At 37.7% G+C, this 20757-nt stretch overlaps 1 protein-coding gene across 9 annotated transcripts in view; it reads left to right on the top strand.

The window, feature by feature from the left end:
• LOC100022326 (DNA polymerase nu) overlaps positions 1-20757 on the top strand; it is a 479612-nt gene that overhangs the window by 401050 nt on the left and 57805 nt on the right. For 8 of the 9 annotated variants that reach the window (XM_056802319.1, XM_056802316.1, XM_056802317.1 and 5 more), the window contains one exon: positions 6869-6947. The exons of the other annotated variant lie outside the window; for it this stretch is intronic. In XM_056802319.1, the coding sequence (XP_056658297.1) occupies positions 6869-6947 (79 nt within the window). The remainder of the gene's footprint in view (positions 1-6868; positions 6948-20757) is intronic. 9 annotated transcript variants of the gene reach the window in all.

Here is a 20757-nt window from a genome sequence, read left to right as displayed (position 1 = left end):
CCAGGGTTCTTTTCCCCATACTGCACTGCCTCTCAAAGAACAAAATAAGAAGCCAACTGTGTGGATAAAATTTAGAAGAGCATATATTGTTCCATCTCACAGCTTTAACTATGGACTCTTGACTAGGAACAAAATGCATCTCCCAAAGACTGTCAAGAAGGGAGTTGTTGAGAGACCTGTCATTCAAGGGAGCTTTAACACTGACAATAAAGGAAGCAAAAGGCCCAGATAAAACTTTATAGCTAGATATTACAGAGGACATTACATACAATCAATAAGCATTTATTAAGTGCTCACCAAAGAAAGCAGTACAGTGGTGCAATGGAGAGAGAGACAGAAAGTACGAGTGACAAAATAAATTTTAAATTTTAATTTTAAAAGGCAAATACTACCCAGATATAACCAAAATTTGGCAGGGTAGAATTCATGATTAAGTTCTGGCAATGAAAGAACATAACTTGTCCAAAAAGAAATAGATTCTGGAAAGAACAACAGAATAGTACTGTTATGTCAAAAAGATTGATACCAATGTGAAAATCAATAAATGGGACAAAAGGAATCATATTGTAGGGCTCTAGGTAAGTATTTTAAAAAGGTAGAAAAATATTAATAATATCTTTGTGGGAAAACTCTACAGATCTTCCAGCCAGATGAGATATATGGCTATTGAGTAGCTGATGTAGATAGTAATAGTAGTAGAGAAACAAGATGTGATGATGGAGTACTTCAGCTACCTGAATGACCTTTCCTTTAAGAGCAGAGCATCTGATTAAATTCTATCTTAATTGCTGAAAATTTCATTGAATACATGCCAGGGTAAGCTGCTTTTCTGGTCCCATTTCTGACAAATATGGAGGATTTTTTAATGATAGGAACCTCAAGAGAAAGTGGCCATGTCATGTTAGAAATTATGATAGTCACAGCAGATGCAGAAGCAAAGGAATTGAAGAAATCAAGTTTTGCTTTTATACCCATAGTCAGCCTATGATGTAAAACAACCTGACTTCAATGATCTCTTAACAGTAATATTCTAATATAACATGAATGATCGGGGAGCCCTTGATCTATTGGCTTAGGATACTCTGGTGGAACTGGAAATGCATTTTATGGCTCCATATGGATATGTGCCCTGGTTCAGTGCTGAAGAACTTGTTCCCCCCACCCACCCAATGTAGGACCTGAGGCAAGGTACTAAACCGGACTCTGTGATGATTTCCTAATTTACAAAATGAAAGGAATGGATAATGACTTTTCAAGTCCTTATAGTTTTAACATTTTTCTAATTCTAAGGCACTTTCTTCTGATGGTCTAAATTTCTCCCTCAGTAAAATAAGATTAGACTGGATAGTTTCTAATGTCCCAGCCTGCTCTACATCCACAATCCTTTGTTAAAATGCAAATAAAAAGAAGGAATAAGAAAGCTGAAGTGGATATTGAGACAGAAATATGAGAATATTATTAAGACAAAAGGTACAGTGCCTATGGTGAATTTGCTGAAGACTAGAAAATGACTTGGGAGAAGCTAGTATCAGACTGTTGATTCCACAATATTTTGTGACAACACAATCATGTTACATTGCCCGAGAGATCATGCAACTACCCATCCTGTACTCTACTTTTATCACAAATAGATAAGAAGAGGAAACAAACTTACATGAAGGATATAGCCAAGAAAACAAGTCCCAGAGTATGTCCTGGATCTGTATAGAGTTAACCCTGTGGTTCTTACCGCCTATGTATTTAACACAGGGCGATAAATCTTCAGAGTGGGTGAACAAGAAAATGTTAGCCTGTTTTTTTCTGCTATAAAATACTCTGTTTACCCAATACATGTTAGTGTTTCATGTATTTGAGGCAAATTTACACCAACCTTCATGAAAGTCCTTCTACAGTGTTCTCATCATTGTATGATAATGACCATGGGAAAGGTTCCAAATATGGGCCCAGCAACAAATTTTTTCCTCTGTTTTCTAAGGAATTGTCTTGCTAACTGCAAAGAGGCTCAGCATGAGGAGTTTGGCTACTTTGGGTTTAATTTTCTCAGCTTGGGGACTCATAGAGACTGTTCACTAAGCCATGTAGAAGCTGTGCTCTACAAACATGGAGGATGACCCAGAATGGAAGAAATGATGAAACTGGCCATTACTGAAGCAGATTATAAATTAAGATTAAGATAAAAATGAAAAATTAAAGCTTCACTTCCCTAGCAAGCTTAAAATACCAAACTTCCTCAATAAGCTGGTCAGTCTCACTCCCATCTTTGTTATAAGCGCAGGCTTCCATTTTCTTCACAATAACTTTTTACTCTCCAATAGGCCAGGACCTAACCATATGGCGCAGTTAGTTCCTTGTTTGGTCGTTTGGAAGATGTGGTACTTTACCATTACAAAGTGCTTTCACATGTATTTCTGCCTTTGAGTCTCATAATAAACCTTTTGGGGTGGGTAGTGCCATAATGATTATCTCTATTTTATGAGTGAGCAAATAGAGATGTGTAGGGGCACAATGATTTGCCCAAGGTAACACAGCCAAACTCTGGTGAGGGTTCTATTCCCATAGTTGCTTAGACCTTTTCTAGCTTCTTCTATGCATTAGTCTGGGCCATTGAGATTAGGTAATATTCAAAAAGCCAAAATCAAGAGACACCTTCCCATATGAACTAATCCCTGGTTACAGTCAGTTGTGTTACAAATGCAATCTGCTGGTCACAAGGTGAAAGTATAGAGGTGACTTAGCATCACCTATCACTGCTCCCAAAGAAACACCAGATGCCTTATAGAGTGTGAAGGATAGTCCATGTAGTTACCAAATAACTGAAGATCCATAGTAGTTTGTGAAACAATGTAGTGTAGTGGCAAGAGCACCAATGGGTTTAAGGGTCAAAGGACCTGGCCCTTCTACCTGCTACCTGTGTGATTCTCCCTGAACCTCAGTTCTGTCCATGGGAATCATCAGACTTGCACAAGACCTACATCCCCTGGTCACTGTGAAGAAAGCACTTTGTAAAGTGCTACCTTGTGTGTTCTGTTCTGGTGAGGAGAGTGCTCTTTAAATATCTAAAGGCCATCATGTGCAAGAGAAATAATCACAAGCATCCTGCTGAGTCCCAGAAGCAGAAATAGAATGCATGAGGAGCAGTGGCAGTGGAAGAAAGATTTCAACTCAGTAAAAGGAAAAATATTCTGATAACGAAAGTTGTCCCAAAATGAAATGCATTGAAGTCCTCCATCACTCAAGGTCTTCTTTTGGATGTGGGATGGTCAATCGTCAGTGATCCTTGAGAGAGTATTCCTGACCAGGTATAGGTTGTGCTGCATGACCTCTAAGAGCCCTTCAACCCTATAATTCTGTGATTCTTTGGAAAGTAGAATGGGAAGGTAGCAAGTTTCTCTTCCTCAAGAAGGTTTCTAGCTAAGGCTGAATGAATAATCTTCAAGGATAAAGCCTATTAAGTTATTGTTTGGACTAGATAGACTGAAATCCCTATGAGCTCTGACTTTCTATGATATTTTGAAAGGAGCAATGTTCATTTGGATAGATAAGTTTTGGTGTTATAAAGTTACATTCCATTATAATCAAACCTCCTTTGAATGAATTAATGGAATGTATTTATTAAACTCTTATTGTATGCCAGACACTAAGATACAAATACAAAAGGAAGATCCTTAAGAAGCTTACCTTCTAGCATAAAGAGACATCACATAGGGTAGTGATAAGCAGGAAATGGTGTTTTTGTCTGGGAAGTCACAGGAGGGGTGCTGAGTAGAAGAAACGAGAGAACTAATTGGCATGATCTATCTGGAAGTAATGTAGTATTGATTTGATGGTTTACAACAAAACTAACTTAACTAGAGCCCAGTCTCCCCCTTTCTCCTCTGCTTGTGAGATTAATAAGGAGAATGAACTATTAGAAAGTAGAAGTCTGGGGGCAGCTAGGCTGCCCAGAGAAGAGAGGTCCTGGGTTCAAATTTAGCTGTGTAACCCTAGGTAAGCCACTTAACCCCCATTGCCCAACCCTTAGCACTCTTCTGCCTTGGAACCAATGCATAATATTGATTCTGAGATGGAAGATAAGGGGTTTTTTTTACAAAAGAAAAAAATGGAGGTGATATGATATTGAAAGAGCATAGTATTTCAAGGATGGCTCCTTACTCATGACCTCAATCACTTAACTCCTCTGGGCCTAACTTTACTTTCCTGTCATTTAAAGGGATTGAACCAAAATATCCTTAAAATGTCTTCCAACTCTAAATCCTAATAGTATTACTCTATGTCAAATAGAGTTGCTTGCTAGGTGTGGCTTGGCTTAAGCCATAAGGACTGGCAATTTCTGTCAGCCTTTTACCTATCATTAAGGTTTGCTCAGAGTTCATTGATCTGAAGTTGCCTGCCTTATCAATAGGGGAACTAGGTTTCCAAATTCTCACATTCATTTGCTCATCACTCCTTCTATGGCTGCTCCAAGGACAACTCTGTTTGAGGCTATATTCTGCCATTTTGATGAAGGCATGTGTGCCAGAGAGTGCTGGAGGGGGCTGCTCCCTTCCCCCTCTCCAAGGGAGCCTGAGGACATTTCTCACATGACCTGTCCCTCTGCCCAGCAGCCTAATGGGAGTGCTTCCTCCCTCCCCTCTCTAGGGTAAGAAATGCTCACATGCAGTGTGAGGGCTGCAGTTTGGGCACTCAGTCTCTAAGGTCTCTAAAAGGTTCACCATCACTGGTAGGGTTTCCACAAAAGGGGGAGAAAGTAAAAGAGAACCCCAATAGACATCTATGAATCAGGTACAACACTAGACATTTGATTCCCTCACAGAAAGCAGTGATGAGCATAAGAGAATCACAGCATACCATTGCAGAATAGTTTAAACAAGGTTCAGAAATTCAACTTATAGCTCACTTATAATCTTCTAGGACTTTTTACATATATATGTAACATGTATACACATAATAATGTGTAATGATTTACACATTAATAATGTGTTAACCACTTCATTTTTCACCTTTCCTGAGCACCATCCAATCAGAATCCACAGGTGAACCACAGGTGAATTCCAGTGCTTATTCTACCCTTGGCACTAGCCCCTTGCTGCTATGTCCGTTTGCCTCTCTTGTGGACACTGAAGCTGCTGCCTCCCTGCTATCCAGGACTTCATAACCTTCTGAAATTCACAAGGTCATCTAGACTGTGCTGCTCAGTCACTTCATAGGGATAGAAAATACAAGAGAAGAAAGGCAGCCCCATTCCAGGCCTAGATTTATGGCTGTGTGGGGCTGGGCATGGGATAAAGCTTTCATCATTTATCACCTGGCTCTTCTGGATGCCGTTTTGAATAGTCTTTGGGTTTTGAAATGATAAAAGAAGAGAGAAACCTGAGAGACAAAATGCCTCTCTGGGCAATAGAGTATTCCCACAGAGTTCTCGCTCAGCAGCCATTTAGAGAGACTCCCAACAATGAGTCGCCAGATACAGGCATCATATACTTGCATATGCTCAAATATCCTCGTCAACATTAGACTGGGGAAGATGCTATAAACAAAAATAGCATTATTGCATTCCATAAACAATAGACCTTTGGCCCAAGATAACACGCACCAACCAGTGTATACATCCCACTACAATTAAGGTATCAGGAAAAGTTTTAGCAACACCTTCCAGAAAGGATTGCTGCTGTTCTGTTATATTCACCTCTTCATGACCCTATTTGGGTTTTCTCAGCAAAGATACTGAAGTGGTTTGCCATTCCTTCTTCTGCTCATTTTACAGATGAGGAAACTGAGGCAAACATGGTAAAACGACTTGCCCAGGATCACATAGCTATTAAGTATCTGAGACTGGATTTGAATTCAGAAAGCTGAATCTTCCTGACTCCAGGCCTGGTGCACTATCCATTGTACCACCTAGCTGCCCCTCCAAAGAAGATACCCAGAATAATAAGGGCTTTCCACTGCCATAAAGAGAGACATTATCCTTTCCTCAACTAATTCAAAGCAGCTGTTACTAAGAAAAATGGCCCTACAGTACTCTATAGAAAGCAACAAGTAAATTGTCTGAGAATCTGATGAGGAAGGGGTGTGTTGACATGGATTTTTGGATGATTCAGTTTACCCTTACCTTTGAGAAATCCCAATGCCAAGTACCCCAATTTTGGTTTGAATGTTAATCATCTTTTGGTTTGAAGGCTTCTCTATTGGGTTAAAGTTTCTTCTCTGGAAACCCAGTTTGACCTTTGGATTTTTTGTTACCTAATACCATAATTATTGAATGCAAAGAGGTTTACACACCTTTTTGGGGTTAGTCTTTGTAGGCTTCCCAAAAGGTATGAAAAGACTCTGGGATTCAGTGTGTGTGAAGCAGACATTGAGCCTGGTCTCCTCCCAGGGGAGTTGGCATCTAGTATAGTGTTTTCTCCCAGGGATACGGTTCCTAGAGCCCCAGAGCCTTTGGCTCTGTGTGACAGTTAGCTCAAGGCTCTGTGTGGTGGCCAGAATAATGAACCTATCCCTTTTTCCTGATTAAAGAGTGGGTTTTCTGACTACTTGATAGTTTCTGATGATTTCCAAATTAACAGGTGTGATTAGGGAAAAGTGTGCCAAAGCTGTGTTTACAGTCTAGGAAAGATGCCTAGGAGATGGGAGTGGAGAATGTGCTCTAAGTTAACAGAACACTAACTCAGCTAAGGAAAGAACTGTAGACTATCAGACTCCAGGGATAAACTTCCCAGAGACATTTGGCCTAGATGAGGATGGGATCATGATGGACATGGCTGTGAAGGGGAGGAGGAGGAAGGGGCTAGAAGAGACTGATGGTCAGGGAGGTGGGCTTCTTTGTTTCACTGATAAAAAAACAAGATGCTCTTCCTTTTTTTAGGCTCTGCTGCTGACCTCTGCAAAATAGCCATGATCAGGATTTTTACTTCAATAGCCACTTCTCCAAAGCTGACAGCCAGGTTAGTGGATGATGCAGACATTTATTTAGCTATTTCTGATAACACAAGTCCCTGACACAGTTTTATCATAACTCCTTAACATTTAACTTAGAGTCACGGAAACTGGATCCAAAACCCAGCTGTTTGTTATCTGTGAGACCTTGGATAAGTCCCTTTTGCCTTACATATAAAATGGGAAGATTGGATTGGGTGACCCCAAGGACTCTCCAAGCTCCAGAGCAGTAATGGAAAACCTTTTAGAGACCAACTGCCCAAACTGCAACCCTTACACATGTGAGACCTTACCCCAGACAGGGAAAGGAAGAAATTCTCCCTTTGGGCTGCTGGGCAGAGGGGTGGTGATGTGAGAAATGTCCTCAGGCATGAGTGGAGAGGGGAAAGAGAGCAGCCCACTCCAGCACACGGTCCACGGTTCATCAACACAGCTCTAGAACTATGATTCTATGATCCTGTGATCTCTCTGAGCCTCAGGGTGCTCAACTGTCTAATAAGGAGAATAATACTTATTATTACAATTGTCATAATATTGCAAATAATATTTGCCTCCTGGAGCAAAGAGTGATTGTATTTGGTTATGAATTCAAAGTATTCTGCATTCCTTCATTCTTTCAACAAACATGTCTTAAGTATGCAAAGTCTCTGCTGTGTAAACTTTGAAGAAGCACCACACCAATCTCAGCTATCTTTGTTTTAGCTTTTTCTTTAACTGAATTTTGTGTGAATGTCTATTTGAGTGTATAATCTGTAATCTGTGAACCATGCACATCTTTTGAAGCAGAAGCTTAAACTGGTATCATCTATCTTTTAAAATGTATTCTTTGTGCCTAGTTCTGAAATCTCTACTTAAAAATAATTCTAACCATCTCTGACACAAGCCTAAATGCTCCTAAGGCAAAGCTAGGCATAGTCTAATAAGCATCATAAATTTGAGGAAAGCATATTCTAAAGGGCTGAAGGGGATTAGGATCCCATGGCCTAAATTCTAAAGTCAACCCAGGTAGTAGGCTTTCAAAAATGGAATTCTGAAGACACAAAATAGAAAACTACTTTTGAGGAGGAAGAAAGGAAGCTCTTTCAAAGAAATTGATGTGGAGGCACAGAGAATTCACCAGCCAACTGAGATGTCCTTTTCCTTTAAAAAACTATTTTTATTTCATTAAATATTTCCCAATTACATGTAAAAAAATTTAGCAATATTTTTTAAAATTTTGAAGTTCAAATACTTTCCTTCCCTCCAGTACTTTCCCCCTCCTTAAGAAGGCAAGCATTTTGATTTTGGTTGTACATGTGAGGTCATGGAAAACATATTTCTATATTAGTCATGCTGTGAAAGAAAACACAAAATAAAACAACAAAAATAAAATTTTCAAAAGTATGCTTCAATCTGTGTTCACAATTCATCAGTTCTCTCATTGGAAGTGGTTTGCATTTTTCTTCACTAGTCTTTTGGAATTCTGTTGGATCACTGTCTTGCTCAAAAGAGCTAATTCACAGCTGATTATCCTTATGTTATTGATCTTATTGTGCACAATATTCTCTTGGTTCTGCTTACTTAATTTTGCATCATTTCATGTAAGTCTTTCCAGTTTTTTTAAACCATCCTGCTTATCATTTCTTTTGGCACAAAAAATTATCCCATCGTAATCATATGCCATAACTTGTTCAACCAAGTGATGGACATCTCAGTTTCCAATTCTTTGCCACAATAAAAAAATACTATAAATATTTTTTGTATAAATAAGTCTTTTTCCCTCACCTTTGATCTCTTTGGGATAAAGGTTTACTAATGGTATTGCTAGGTTCAATGGTATGTATAGTTTTATTTCCCTACAGGTGTAATTCCAAATTGTTTTCTAGCATGGTTTGACTAGTTCACAACTCCTCCAATAGTGCATTGGGGTCCCAGTTTTTCCACATCTATTCCAGAATTTGTCATTTTCCTTTTCTGTCATGTCAGCTAATCTGATAGGTGTGAGGTGATATCTCAGAGTTGTTTTAATTTGCATTTTAAAAGGATAAAATGATTTAGAACATTTTTTCATGTGGCTATTAATAACTTTGATTTCTTTTAACCATTTATCAATTAGGGAATAACTCAGATTCTTATAAATTTGACTCAGTTCCCTATATATTTGAGAAATAAGGCCTTTATAAGAGAAATGCTGCAAAAATATTTTCCTGTTTTCCTTTTAATTTTGGCTACATGAATGCTTTTGTGCAAAAGCTTTTAATTTTATGTAATCAAAATCATCTATTTTATTTCCCATGATTCCTTCTATCTTGTTTGGTCATAATCTTTTCCCTTATCCATAATTCTAGTAGGTACGTTTTTCCATGCTCCCTAGTTTACTTGTAATATCATCCTTTATGTCAAAATCATTTATCCATTTTAAATTTTGGTATTTAGTGTAAGATGTTGGTCTTTGCTTGGTTTCTATCAAATTGCTTTCTGTTTTGCCCAGCAAATTTTGTCAGATATTTTGTCAGATATTGAGTTCTTATTGCCAAAAACTTGGATCTTTGGACTTATCTGCCATTATTATCATCTTTCACTATTGTGTATTGTGTACCCAATCCACCACTCTTTCTGTACCAGATTGTTTTGATGACTCTCACTTTATAATAGTTTGAAATCTAGAATTGTTAGGCCATCTAACTTTTTTTTTTCACTGATTCCCTTGATGTTTTTTATCTTTTGTTCTTCTGGATGAATTATTGACTCAGCCTACCCATGAGCAATTAATATTTCTCCAATTGATTAAATATGACTTTATTTGTGTAAAAAAGTATTTTGTAATTGTGTTCATATAGTCCTGGGTTTGTTTTGCCAGGTAGACTCCCAGATATTTTTTCTGCAATTTCTTTAATTCAGATTTCTCTTTCTACATCTTCCTACTGTTTTATTGATAGTATGCAGAAATTCTGATGATTTATGTGGGTTTATTTTTTATCCTTAACTTTTTTGAAGTTATTAATTACTTCAACTAGTTTTGTAGTTGATTCTCTAAGTATACTATCATATTAATTGCAAAAAGATAGTTTTGTTTCCTCATAGCCTATTTTTGTGTATTCAATTAACTAGCATTTTTAGCACAATATTGAGTAATAGTGGTGATAATGGACATCCTTGCTTCACTCCTGATCTTCTTGGGAAGACTTCAAGTTTATCCCCATTATAGATAATGCTTGCTCTTGGTTTTAGATAGATCGTACTTATCATTTTCAGAAAGGCTTCAATGACTCTTGTGTTTTTTAGTGTTTTTTTTCTTTAAACCCTTACCTTCTGTCTTGGAGTCAATACTGTGTATTGGCTCCAAGGCAGAAGAGTGGTAAGGGCTAGGCAATGGGGGTCAAGTGACTTGCCCAGGGTCACACAGCTAGGAAGTGTCTGAGGCCAGATTTGAATCTAGGACCTCCCGTCTTTAGGCCTGGCTCTCAATCCACTGAGCTACCCAGCTGCCCCCTCTAGTGTTTTTTAACAGGAATGAATGTTACATTTTGTTAGTCTTTTTCTGCACCTATTGATGTAATGATATGATTTTTGTTATTATTGATATGGCCAATTATGTAAATAGTTTTTCTATTGTTGAACCAGTCCTGCATTCCTGGTATGAACCCCACATGATATATGATCTTTGAGATATATTGCTATAATCTTCTTGTTAGTATTGTATTTACATTTTTTGCATTGATATTCATTAAGGAAATAGTTTTCTTTCTCTGGTTTTGCTCTCCGTAGTATGGGGATCGAAATCATATTTGTGTCATAAGAGGAATTTTATAGGACTCCTTCTTTACCTGTTTTTTTTTCAAATAACTTATATACTTTTAGGATTAATTGGTCCTCCCAACTGAGATTTCTAAAAGATATATCCAGAAAATTGAGGCAAAGGCAGAAAGTGAAACATGGTTCTTTAAGAATAGTATTAGTATAGCTGTGTAACCCTGAGCAAGTCACTTAACCCCCATTGCATAGCCATTACTGCTCTTCTGCCTTAGAACCAATACATAGTATTGATTCTAAGAAAGATGATACACTTAAAAAAAAAAAAAGAATAGTGTTAGAGGTCCCAAAGTTCAGAATAAGCTAAGGATAGCTGAGGATGGCAATGAGAACTTAGAACAAGAAAAAGGAAGGAATAAAAAAGAATAGTGTTAGAGGTTCTAATGTTCAGAATAAGCTGAGGATGACAATGAGATCTGAGGCCAAAAAAAGGAGAAAATAAAAGATGGGGATCAAAAAGGAGATAGGACCACTCCTCAAAACTGATGGGGCAAGGATAACAAGGATGATAGAGAGAAGCCAAATCTTTCTGGCTCTTATTTTGCTTCTGTTTTCTCTGCCAAGGAGAATAATTTATGAACTGGAGAGTAAAAAACAAAAATTACTAAGATGGAACTGATATTCCTCCAAATGCCAGGAGACAGTTAAGGGAATGCCTAACTGTCCTTTATGAGTCTGTCACCAAATGCAGAACTACATCCTCAAGGAACAACTGATAAATCTGAGTGCTAAAGCACTCTGGGTGGTATGGATATTGGGGGAGGGAAGGAGTACCACAGACTTGAATAAGGGGGGTCCTTATTTTTAAAAAAAACTGAAGAGAATGAAGTCAACAAACAGACCAGTGAACTTTTGTAAAATTCTAGAACATATTATTAAATTATTGATTAGTGAACCTCTAGAAAAGTAAACGACCATCACAAAGAGCTAATGTGGCTTCATTAAAAATAGGCCATGATATTATCTACCTCCAGAGAAAGAACTATTGGAGTTGGAACGCAGATCAAAGCTTACTATTTTTCACATCAATTTATTTATATTATTATTTTGGTGTTTTGGTTTTATATGAGTATTCTCCTTTTTAAAAAATGACCAATATAGAAGTATGTTTTATATGATAATATATGTTTAACCCAGAAAAAAGTATAGACCATGTTAAATTAACCTTCTTTCTTTTTTTGACAAGGTTGCTAAACTGGTCAGTGCAGTTTACTTAAATTTTACCAAAGCATTTATTCAAGTCTCTGATGCTGTTCTCATGGAATAGATGAAGAGATGTGAGCTAGGCAACAGTAAAATCTGGTGGATTCAGAACAAATTGTGTGGCTAGACCCAAAGACCTCAGCGTGATCCCAAGCTGTTTGACATTGTTTTCAGTGGCTTAGATAAAGACAAAAAGAGAATGCTCATCAGATTTGCAGATGACAGCTAAGAGGACAGTGAACTCACTGGGAAATAGAGGCAGGCTTCAGAAAGTTTTGATGAGCCAAGTCTAATTACATAAAATTGAATGGGGACAAGTACAGTCTTATATCTGGGCTCCAAAAAGTCAATACAAGATTGAGGAAGAATGACTAAACAACACCTTTCTGAGAAAGACCTGACCACAAATGAACTGCAAAGTCTTTATGGGTCAACATTGTTATAGTACAGCCTAGAAAGTCAATATGATCTTAGATTGCACTAAGAGAGGCATAACATCCCTAAATAAGGAGGTGATGGGCACACTCACACCACATCTTGGCTATTATGTACCATTTGCCTCAGTTTAGGAAAGACGTTGATAAGGTGAAAAGCATCCACAAAAGGACAAAAAGATGGTGAAAGACCTCCAGTTCATGTCATATGGATAGGATTTGGAGGAACTAAGGTTGTTTAGTCTGGAAAAGAGAAAACTTAACGGTTAACAATAGCTACCTTCAGGGATCATCAGACTTGTTTTGTTGGGCACCAGAGGACAGAACTAGCAAAAATAGAGTGGGGGTTGCTAGGAGGCAAGTAGACTTGGCATTAGAAAGAATTTCTTGATAGAGCTATCCAAAAAAAGATTGGAAGTCTTCAAGCAAAGATTAGATAGCCATTCGTTTGGCTATATTTCAGGGGAGGGTCTTGTTCACCTATGGATACCCAACTTGAGGTCCCTTACAACTCTGGGATTTTGTGATTTTGTGAAAGTTATATAACAAAGATCCCTTCAAGGCCTCACACACTTGGTAAGAAGCCCTTCTGAGGCTTACAGAGATGTTGCCATTGCAGTCTTGAGATCATTGATTTAGAGATTATTGAATCCTCAACTCACTAATTTTACTAGTAAGGAAACAGGCTCAGAGAAATTAAGTGACTTGTCCAGGGTTATTTAAGTTATAAAACAGAAGAGGTAAGATTCACATCCAAGTTCTTTGACTATGCATATTTATTATTTTGACTTTCTTTTTCTTCCATTTGGGAGGGAAGAAGAAAGAGGGAAAGAAAATAGATTTTCTTTCACTGACAAATGTAACATTAAATTCTTTAAAAAGAAAGATCTCTTGTTAATGTTGGACTGACAAGTAGAGTTTTGGCCTGATTACCTTTCAACAAGTAGCCCCAAGACTATCATGGATACTCTTAAATTTTTCAGCATTAACTATTGAGTTATGTGTGATAGAAGTGTTCTACAAAAGGCATTTACCAAACAGTTAAATTCTCTCCATGTCAAGAGGCCTGTAGCCTTGCTCACGAGACAGTTTCTTTTCTTATCTAAAGCAGCTTTTATCTGTCCAAGACTAAAAATTCTAAAGATAGCATATAAAAATGTTATTACTAGAAACGTGAATAAAGCTAAATTATATCTGGAGTCAAAGGATCTGGGTTCAAATCTTGAAGCCTCCTCCTACTAGCTATGTGATCTTAGATTTCCCCTCCCTGAGCCTCATTTCTTCATCTGTAAGATGAGGGCATTAGATAAGATGCCCCTTAAGTACTCTGACAGTGGAAGAGTAAAACTTGAAGCCCTCCCAAGAGCCAACCAGATGAAAATATAATTGGGAAATGGTTAACAAAAATAAAAATACCACATAGATAATGTCAATTTGTGGTTTTCTAAGTCACTGTGCTGCCTTCAGGAATCCATTTCTATGAGTTTGGCACCACCACTTTACAGATAGAAATCCTATGATGTTATGCTGTTTATAAATGTTCTGAACACACCTGCAGAGCCTCTGTTAGTAACTTGAACAGTGCACAAGGCCCTGATGAAAAGCTCATGTAACAACCCAAGAAGAAAAGAGGCACTCTATGGCAAAAGAATACCAACTTTTGTTGAGAATCACAGAATGTACAGGCTGCAAGAGAAACTCATGATCTTCTGGTTGTAGGATTGTAAGACCATCAATTTAGATCTGGAAGAGACCTTTGAGGCCTTCTATTTCAAAACTATTCATTTTACAAATGAGAAAATGAAGGCCCAAAGAAGAGCAATGACTTGTCCAAGGTCACAGACCTCAAAGAAGTGCCTCAACTGAGAGTCCTACCTTGGCCTTTGGACTTGAGGGTCAGGACGCTTTCTACTACACCTCACTGCCTTCCAGGGCTCTGCTCCATCTTCCCAAACTGGTACCACTATTAAATTCCCTGGATGCTTAGCTGCACTTCTGGTGACCTAGTTCCAGTGTTTCCGGAATAGAGCTGAAATGAAATCTTAGCAAGTTGTGTTGGAGGCTTAGACTTTACTTAAGCTGAAAATCTCAGCCCTGAGGCTGGTGAGATGCTGGGGATCACTTTCACTTTAACAGATAAGATTCACTGTGAACCTTAGACTTATTGGAAATTTCATTCTACATTCAGATGATTCTAATTGCATGACTGGAAATTTTCCATCCGTGAAGACAAGTCTCTAATTAGTGTCGACTTTGCTAGGGCACTTTTAGACAAATCCTCAGCCTATGGCTTAAATCTCCTCATGATTTGCTTCATCTGGAAGTGCTCGATAGCCGAGTCTTGACCTATAAAATTAATGATAAACAGGCTAATCTCTCTGTGAGGGAGCACTGGGGTCTGAACATGAGATCCAACTGTCAAGAGCTGGAAGGGAACCCAGAAGCCACTTCGCCCAGGCCTCTCATGTTACAGAAGAGGACACTGAGGCCTAAAAGAATAGAAGGGTCTTGCCCAATCTCCCACATGGAGGAAGGCAGAGTTAGAACTCAAACTGCTGTCCTGTGCCTCCAACCCCAGGGCTCTCACTGTAATGCCCGTGTCTATTAAAAACCAGAAGTGTGGAAAGGAATTAAAACAGTGCTAAGGTGTGAGCTCTTGAAAATCCCCATAAACCCTGATCCAAGAAGACAGGAAGATTTCCAGAACTTTCATTTTTCTTCAAGGGAAAGGGAAAATTCCTGACCCCCTAACCTAATCTGCTTGAACAGAGATTGGACAGGGAGATTTTAACCACTAGCGAAGGGCAGAAACAGCATCATAACAATTTGTGATGTTTGGCTCTGGTCCTGTCCCTTGCCTCCCTTTTTTGGACAATATAGTCAATACTAATGAGAAACTCACTAAATGAATGTGTTTTTCAATTCATAGATATATTTATGTGCATTTGAACTTCTTTTCCAAATCATTATTATTAAACATTTTAAAATTCTACTCTATTTTATCATTTCCTAGCATCTTATAGGATTTAAGGCTGCAAGGGACCTTAGCGATCATCTAGACTCTCATTTACAGATGAGGAATCAGGGACTAGCCCAAGGTCACACAGGTAGAAAGTTGTCAAGTTGGGATTTCAACTCAGGTCCTCTGATTTCAAATCCAGTGCTCTTGCTGCTGGAAGGGACCTTAGACTTAGAGCGTTTTCAACAAGTATCCTCTGTGTTAAATTCCATTCTGTAATTGTGAATAACTGAGACTCAGCTGTACCTTACGATAAAAACAATGACTTTTTCTAATCAGTCATCACTGAAAGAATAGGATGTAAAAGAAATCTTTTTTTAAACTCTAGGAATAAAATTTTCCTTTCTTCATAAAAAATGAATGAGTTCACTCGTTAAAGATGAGAATGAAAAATCAACTTGATAAAATCTTCACAAAACTAAAAATATAACACTTTTTACTTTAGTATGAGAGTTACATGAGCTTGAGTTTATCAATTATTGTACCTTCTGTGCCTGGCCTCATGCCATAGTGGAGAGAGCAGTTGGTCTGAGTCTAAGGTCCTGAGTTCAAATCTCACCAACTTCTGCTGCTTATTACTTAAGTCCTAGGATCCTAGATCCCTACAAGGCAGGGGCTCTTGTAGGTGAACTGACCTGGTCAAAGTCAGATGACTAGCAAGTGTCAGGACTGAGATTTGAACCAAGGTTTGTTAACTCCAAACCTAACATCTTTTCTACTGTATTATGCATATATAATAAGTTGCTTAACTTCTCTCTAGGCCTCAGTTGCCCCATTTGCAAAATAAAGTAGGTAGACTAGATAACTTCTGAGCTCCCTTCTAGATCTAAATGCTATGACTCAATTTGTCTGGGAGGAAAATAGTGATTTGTATGTAAAACAGATAATAACCATGCAGGTTACCTTTTCCTATTGTACAGGCCTAAAGGAGTTTACATGCAATTTGGGAAATGTATGCAGCGTTTCTTCATTGTCCAGAGCTTCTAGAAGAAAAGGCAAAACAGGTGCCTGAGGATGCAGGCACTCAAAAGTGCTGAGAATCTTGCAAATCGATCTGTTTTAAGCATCTTTATCACTCCTGGCCACATGATCATCTTAGCTGGAAGCCTTCCATTGTGATCTGCAGACCTCTGTGGGGAAACAAGACAGCCAAAGCAGAGACAACATGCAGCCACTGTGATGCTGGGGAAATATTTGGAACCATAACAGGAAAATCAATGATTTAGATACGTTTAGGATTGCAGTTCACAGAAGATGAAACAGACCCCAGGAGTCACCTAGCCTGACTCATGCCCACAAAATGTTTTCTCTACTCCATCTCAAACTGGTGGTCCCCTCCTGTGGCAGCTTATTCCATCCCCGGAGATCTCTGATTCTTAGGAAGTTTTATCCTAACATCAAGCTAAAATCAGCCTCTGCAATCTCTCTGCATTTCTTCTTGTTCTGGCCCCTGGGACCAAATGGCCTTCCCTATGGCCACTCTTTAAATGCTTGAAGACAACTCTCATGGCACCCCAGAGTTTTGTCATATTCAAGCTGAACAATCCAATTCAGACGTGTGCCTTGCAGAAAAAGTCATTATAGGAAAGAAAATGGCTTTTTTCAAAGTGAAGTGAGCAGAACCAGGAGAACACTGTACATAGGAACAGAAATATTTTACAGTGATCAGGTGGCTCAGTGAATTGAGAGTCAGGTCTAGAGACAGAAGGTCCTGGGTTCAGATCTGGCCTCAGATACTTTCTAGCAAGTCACTTAACCCCCATTTCCTGGCCTTTTCAACTCTTCTACCTTTGGAAATTTGTTGTTACAATGTAATTGTTAAAAAATAAATAAAAATAAAAAAATTTTAAAGCACGGTTGCCTAAAGAGTCACATAATCCACATCCTAGCTCACTTATTCCATAGGCCACCTCCCCTTTCCAGAGGCCCCTCAATGCTATTTAACATAAGAGTGAACTGAGTGTCAGAAGGGTAAATTGACCCATGGTCACACAAGCTAAGTAAGTATCAGAATCAGGGCTAATGTTCTCAACTGATGGAGAGTTAATTGGGGCTTTAGTTTGGTCAAAAGTGTGCTGGACAGCTGGGCAGCTCAGTGGATTGAGAACCAGGCCTAGAGATGAGAAGTCCTGGGTTCAAATTTGGCCTCAGCCACTTCCTAGCTGGGTGACCCTAGGCAAGTCACTTAATCCCCATTGCCTAGCCCTTACTGCTCTTCTGCCTTGGAACCAATACACAGTATTGATTCTAAGACAGAAGGTAGGAGTTTAAAAAAAGTGTGCTGGACTTGGGGTCAGAAAACTTGGCTTTGAAGGGTCAGCTCTCCTGTATGACCATAAGCAAAGTCCTTCACTACCCCGGGACCTTCATTTCTCCCACTGTCCAATGAAGGTTAAAGAGAAGCTTGAGAAGATCTGTATAAAGTCATGCAGTATGAAGAAAGCAGAAATCACCACATGAAATCTCCATGTAGCCCTTTGCAGTTCACAAAGCACGGTACACAGGTTATCTCATGTGATCTGCTCTGTGAGGTCAGTGCTAAGAAGGGCCTTAATTTTACAGATGAAGAAATGGAAGCTGAGGTCAGGTGACTTGCTCAATAAGTGTCTGGGACAAGATTTGAACTGAGTTGTTTCCCCCTCCCCACCATGGTTACATGATTCATGTTGTCTCCCTCCCCCTTCCTGGAGTTAACAAGCAATTTCACTGGATTATACATATATTATCACTCAAAACCTATTTCCATATTATTCTTTTTAATACAGTAATTTTAAAAACAAAAGCCCAAATCCTATATCCAGATAAATAAGCATTAAATCATATGTTTTCTTCTGGATTTCTACGATCCCACGGTTCTTCTCTCGATGTGGATAGCATTGTTTCTTATAAGAAATATTAGTAGCAAAGTCAATTACATTTTATCTTCCCATAATGTTTCAGTTTACTGTTTACACAGTTTTACTGTGTAAAATGTTCTCCTGGTTCTGCTCATTTCACTCCATATCAGTTCGTGGAGATCCTTCCAATTCTTAAAGAAATCAATCAATTCATCATTTCTTATAGCACATTCCATCACCATCATATACCATAATTTGTTCAGCCATTCCCCAATTAAAGGACATCCACTCATTTTCCACTTTTTTGCCACCACAAAAAGCACAACTATAAATATTTTTGTATAAACAGAACCTTTCCCATTTTTTATCTCTTTAGGATACAAACATAGTAGTAGTATTGCTGGATCAAAGGGCAAGCATTCTTTTAAAGTCCTTTGGGCATAATTCCAAATTGCCTTCCAGAATGGTTGGATCAATTCACAACTCCACCAACAATACATTAGTATCCCAATTTTGCCACATACCTTCCAACATTTATTATTTTCCTTTACTGTCATATTGGCTCCTCTGCTAGGTGTAAGGTGGTACCTCAGAGTTGTTTTGATTTGCATTTCTCTAATCAAAGATATTTAAAACATTTTTTCATATGATTATTGATAGTTTTTATTTCTTCATCTGAAAACTGCCTATTCATATCCCTTGACCATTTATCAACTGGGAAGGGATTTGATTTCTCATAAGCTTAATTTAGTTCTTTGTATATTTGAGAAATTAGACCTTTGTCAGGGAAATTTCTTATAAAATTTTTCCCCAGTTTGTTCCTTCCCTTCTAATTTTGGTTGCATTGGTTTTGTTTATACAAAAACTTTTTAAATTTAATATAATCAAAATGATTCAATTTATATCTCATAATGTTCTCTATCTCTTGCTTGGTCTTAAATTCTTTCCTTCTCCATAGATCTGACAGGTATATTATTCCATGTTCACCTTATTTACTTATAATATTGCTCTTTATGTTTATGTCATATATTCATTTTGAACTTATTGTGGTATAGGGTGTGAGATATTGATCTAAACCTAATTTTTGCCATACTGTTTTCCAATTTTCCCAGCAGTTTTTGTCAAATAGTGATGAACTCAGTTCTTTTTGATTCTAAGTTCAGTGCTCTATTCACTGTGTCATCTAGCCTTCTGATATAAATGAAGACAATATTACCACCTAACTGGATTATTTTTGCACAATCTTGGTTCCAAAGAAACAAACATATAATGAATATATATTCCTCTTCTCAATAGACAGCTGCTCTGCTGGTTGGTTTTAATTTAACCTTTTTTCTTTGTTTCATGGAAGAATTTAAGGAAGATCGGGGTGCAACAAAGAGAATATTAGGAAATGACTATGAGGTCAAGACAAATAAGTATCATTTTTAATAGAGAAAAAATAGATTTATGATCCCTGAGATCTTCTTTATCCATAACATTCTATGCTCTTGGGTTCTAACCTGACCACAATCTCAGTCCTTATTCTTGAATATACCTGTTCTTGGTCACAGGAAGACCCAGATGAGAGCATGACTAACAGTGCAGATCATCACCACTCCTACCAGAGAGGTAATTCAGAGTACATGTCCCATTTTTTTAAAGAATAATGAACTGATTTCAGCTCAGGTCATGACTATCTGTGAGTCTGTGAACATGATGGCTAAGTTCTCAGGTCCCTCCTCTATAAAATAAAGATAATTATTATATTGCCTATCTCAGAGGGAAGTGGGGGGGGGGAAACAACTTTCAAAGTACTATAGGAATGTAAGAAAGCATATATATATATATATATATGTATATATATATATATACACAAACATACAACACTTCTATATCTACATAAATATATGCAATTCTGCATATATATAAACAACTCTGTGTGTATGTATATATATATGTATATTACCAACAAAATTCAGCTGAAAAATATGGAAAGAGAAATTCCATTTAAAATAACTTAAGAGTATTTTAATACTTTGGAGACTATGTACCTAAAACACACAAAAACTACATGAACATAATTGCAAAACTCTTTACACAGATAAAAATAGATCTAAATAATTAATAAGAAATAATTAAGAAATATAAACTGCTCGTGGGTAGACTGATCCAGTATAATAAAAATGGCAGTATTACCTAAATTAATTTCATCTGTACTCTTGCCTTACATGTCCTGATTAATGTCCAAATCTTATCAGTTTTACTTCCACAATATTTCTTGAATTCATCTCCCTCATTCTACTCACTCAACCACCTAATTCAAACTTTTATCACCTCTTATTTAGGCAATTACAAACACCTTCTAACTGGACTCCCAGTTCTAAATCCCTCCCCATTCTAATCTATCTTCTTCATAGTTGCCAAGTCCCAACCCTGCTTCAATTGTTAATTGCCTCTCTAGAGTCATCTACAATCATGTCATCTACAAAAAGTAGATAATTTTTAGTCTTTACCTATGATTATTTCCTCAATTTCTTTTTCTTGTTTTATT

Source organism: Monodelphis domestica, chromosome 6 (assembly GCF_027887165.1).
Source record: "Monodelphis domestica isolate mMonDom1 chromosome 6, mMonDom1.pri, whole genome shotgun sequence".
NCBI classification, from domain to species: domain Eukaryota; kingdom Metazoa; phylum Chordata; class Mammalia; order Didelphimorphia; family Didelphidae; genus Monodelphis; species Monodelphis domestica.
The sequence above is the reverse complement of the archived record's forward strand: the minus strand, read 5'-3'. Positions and strand labels throughout refer to the sequence as shown.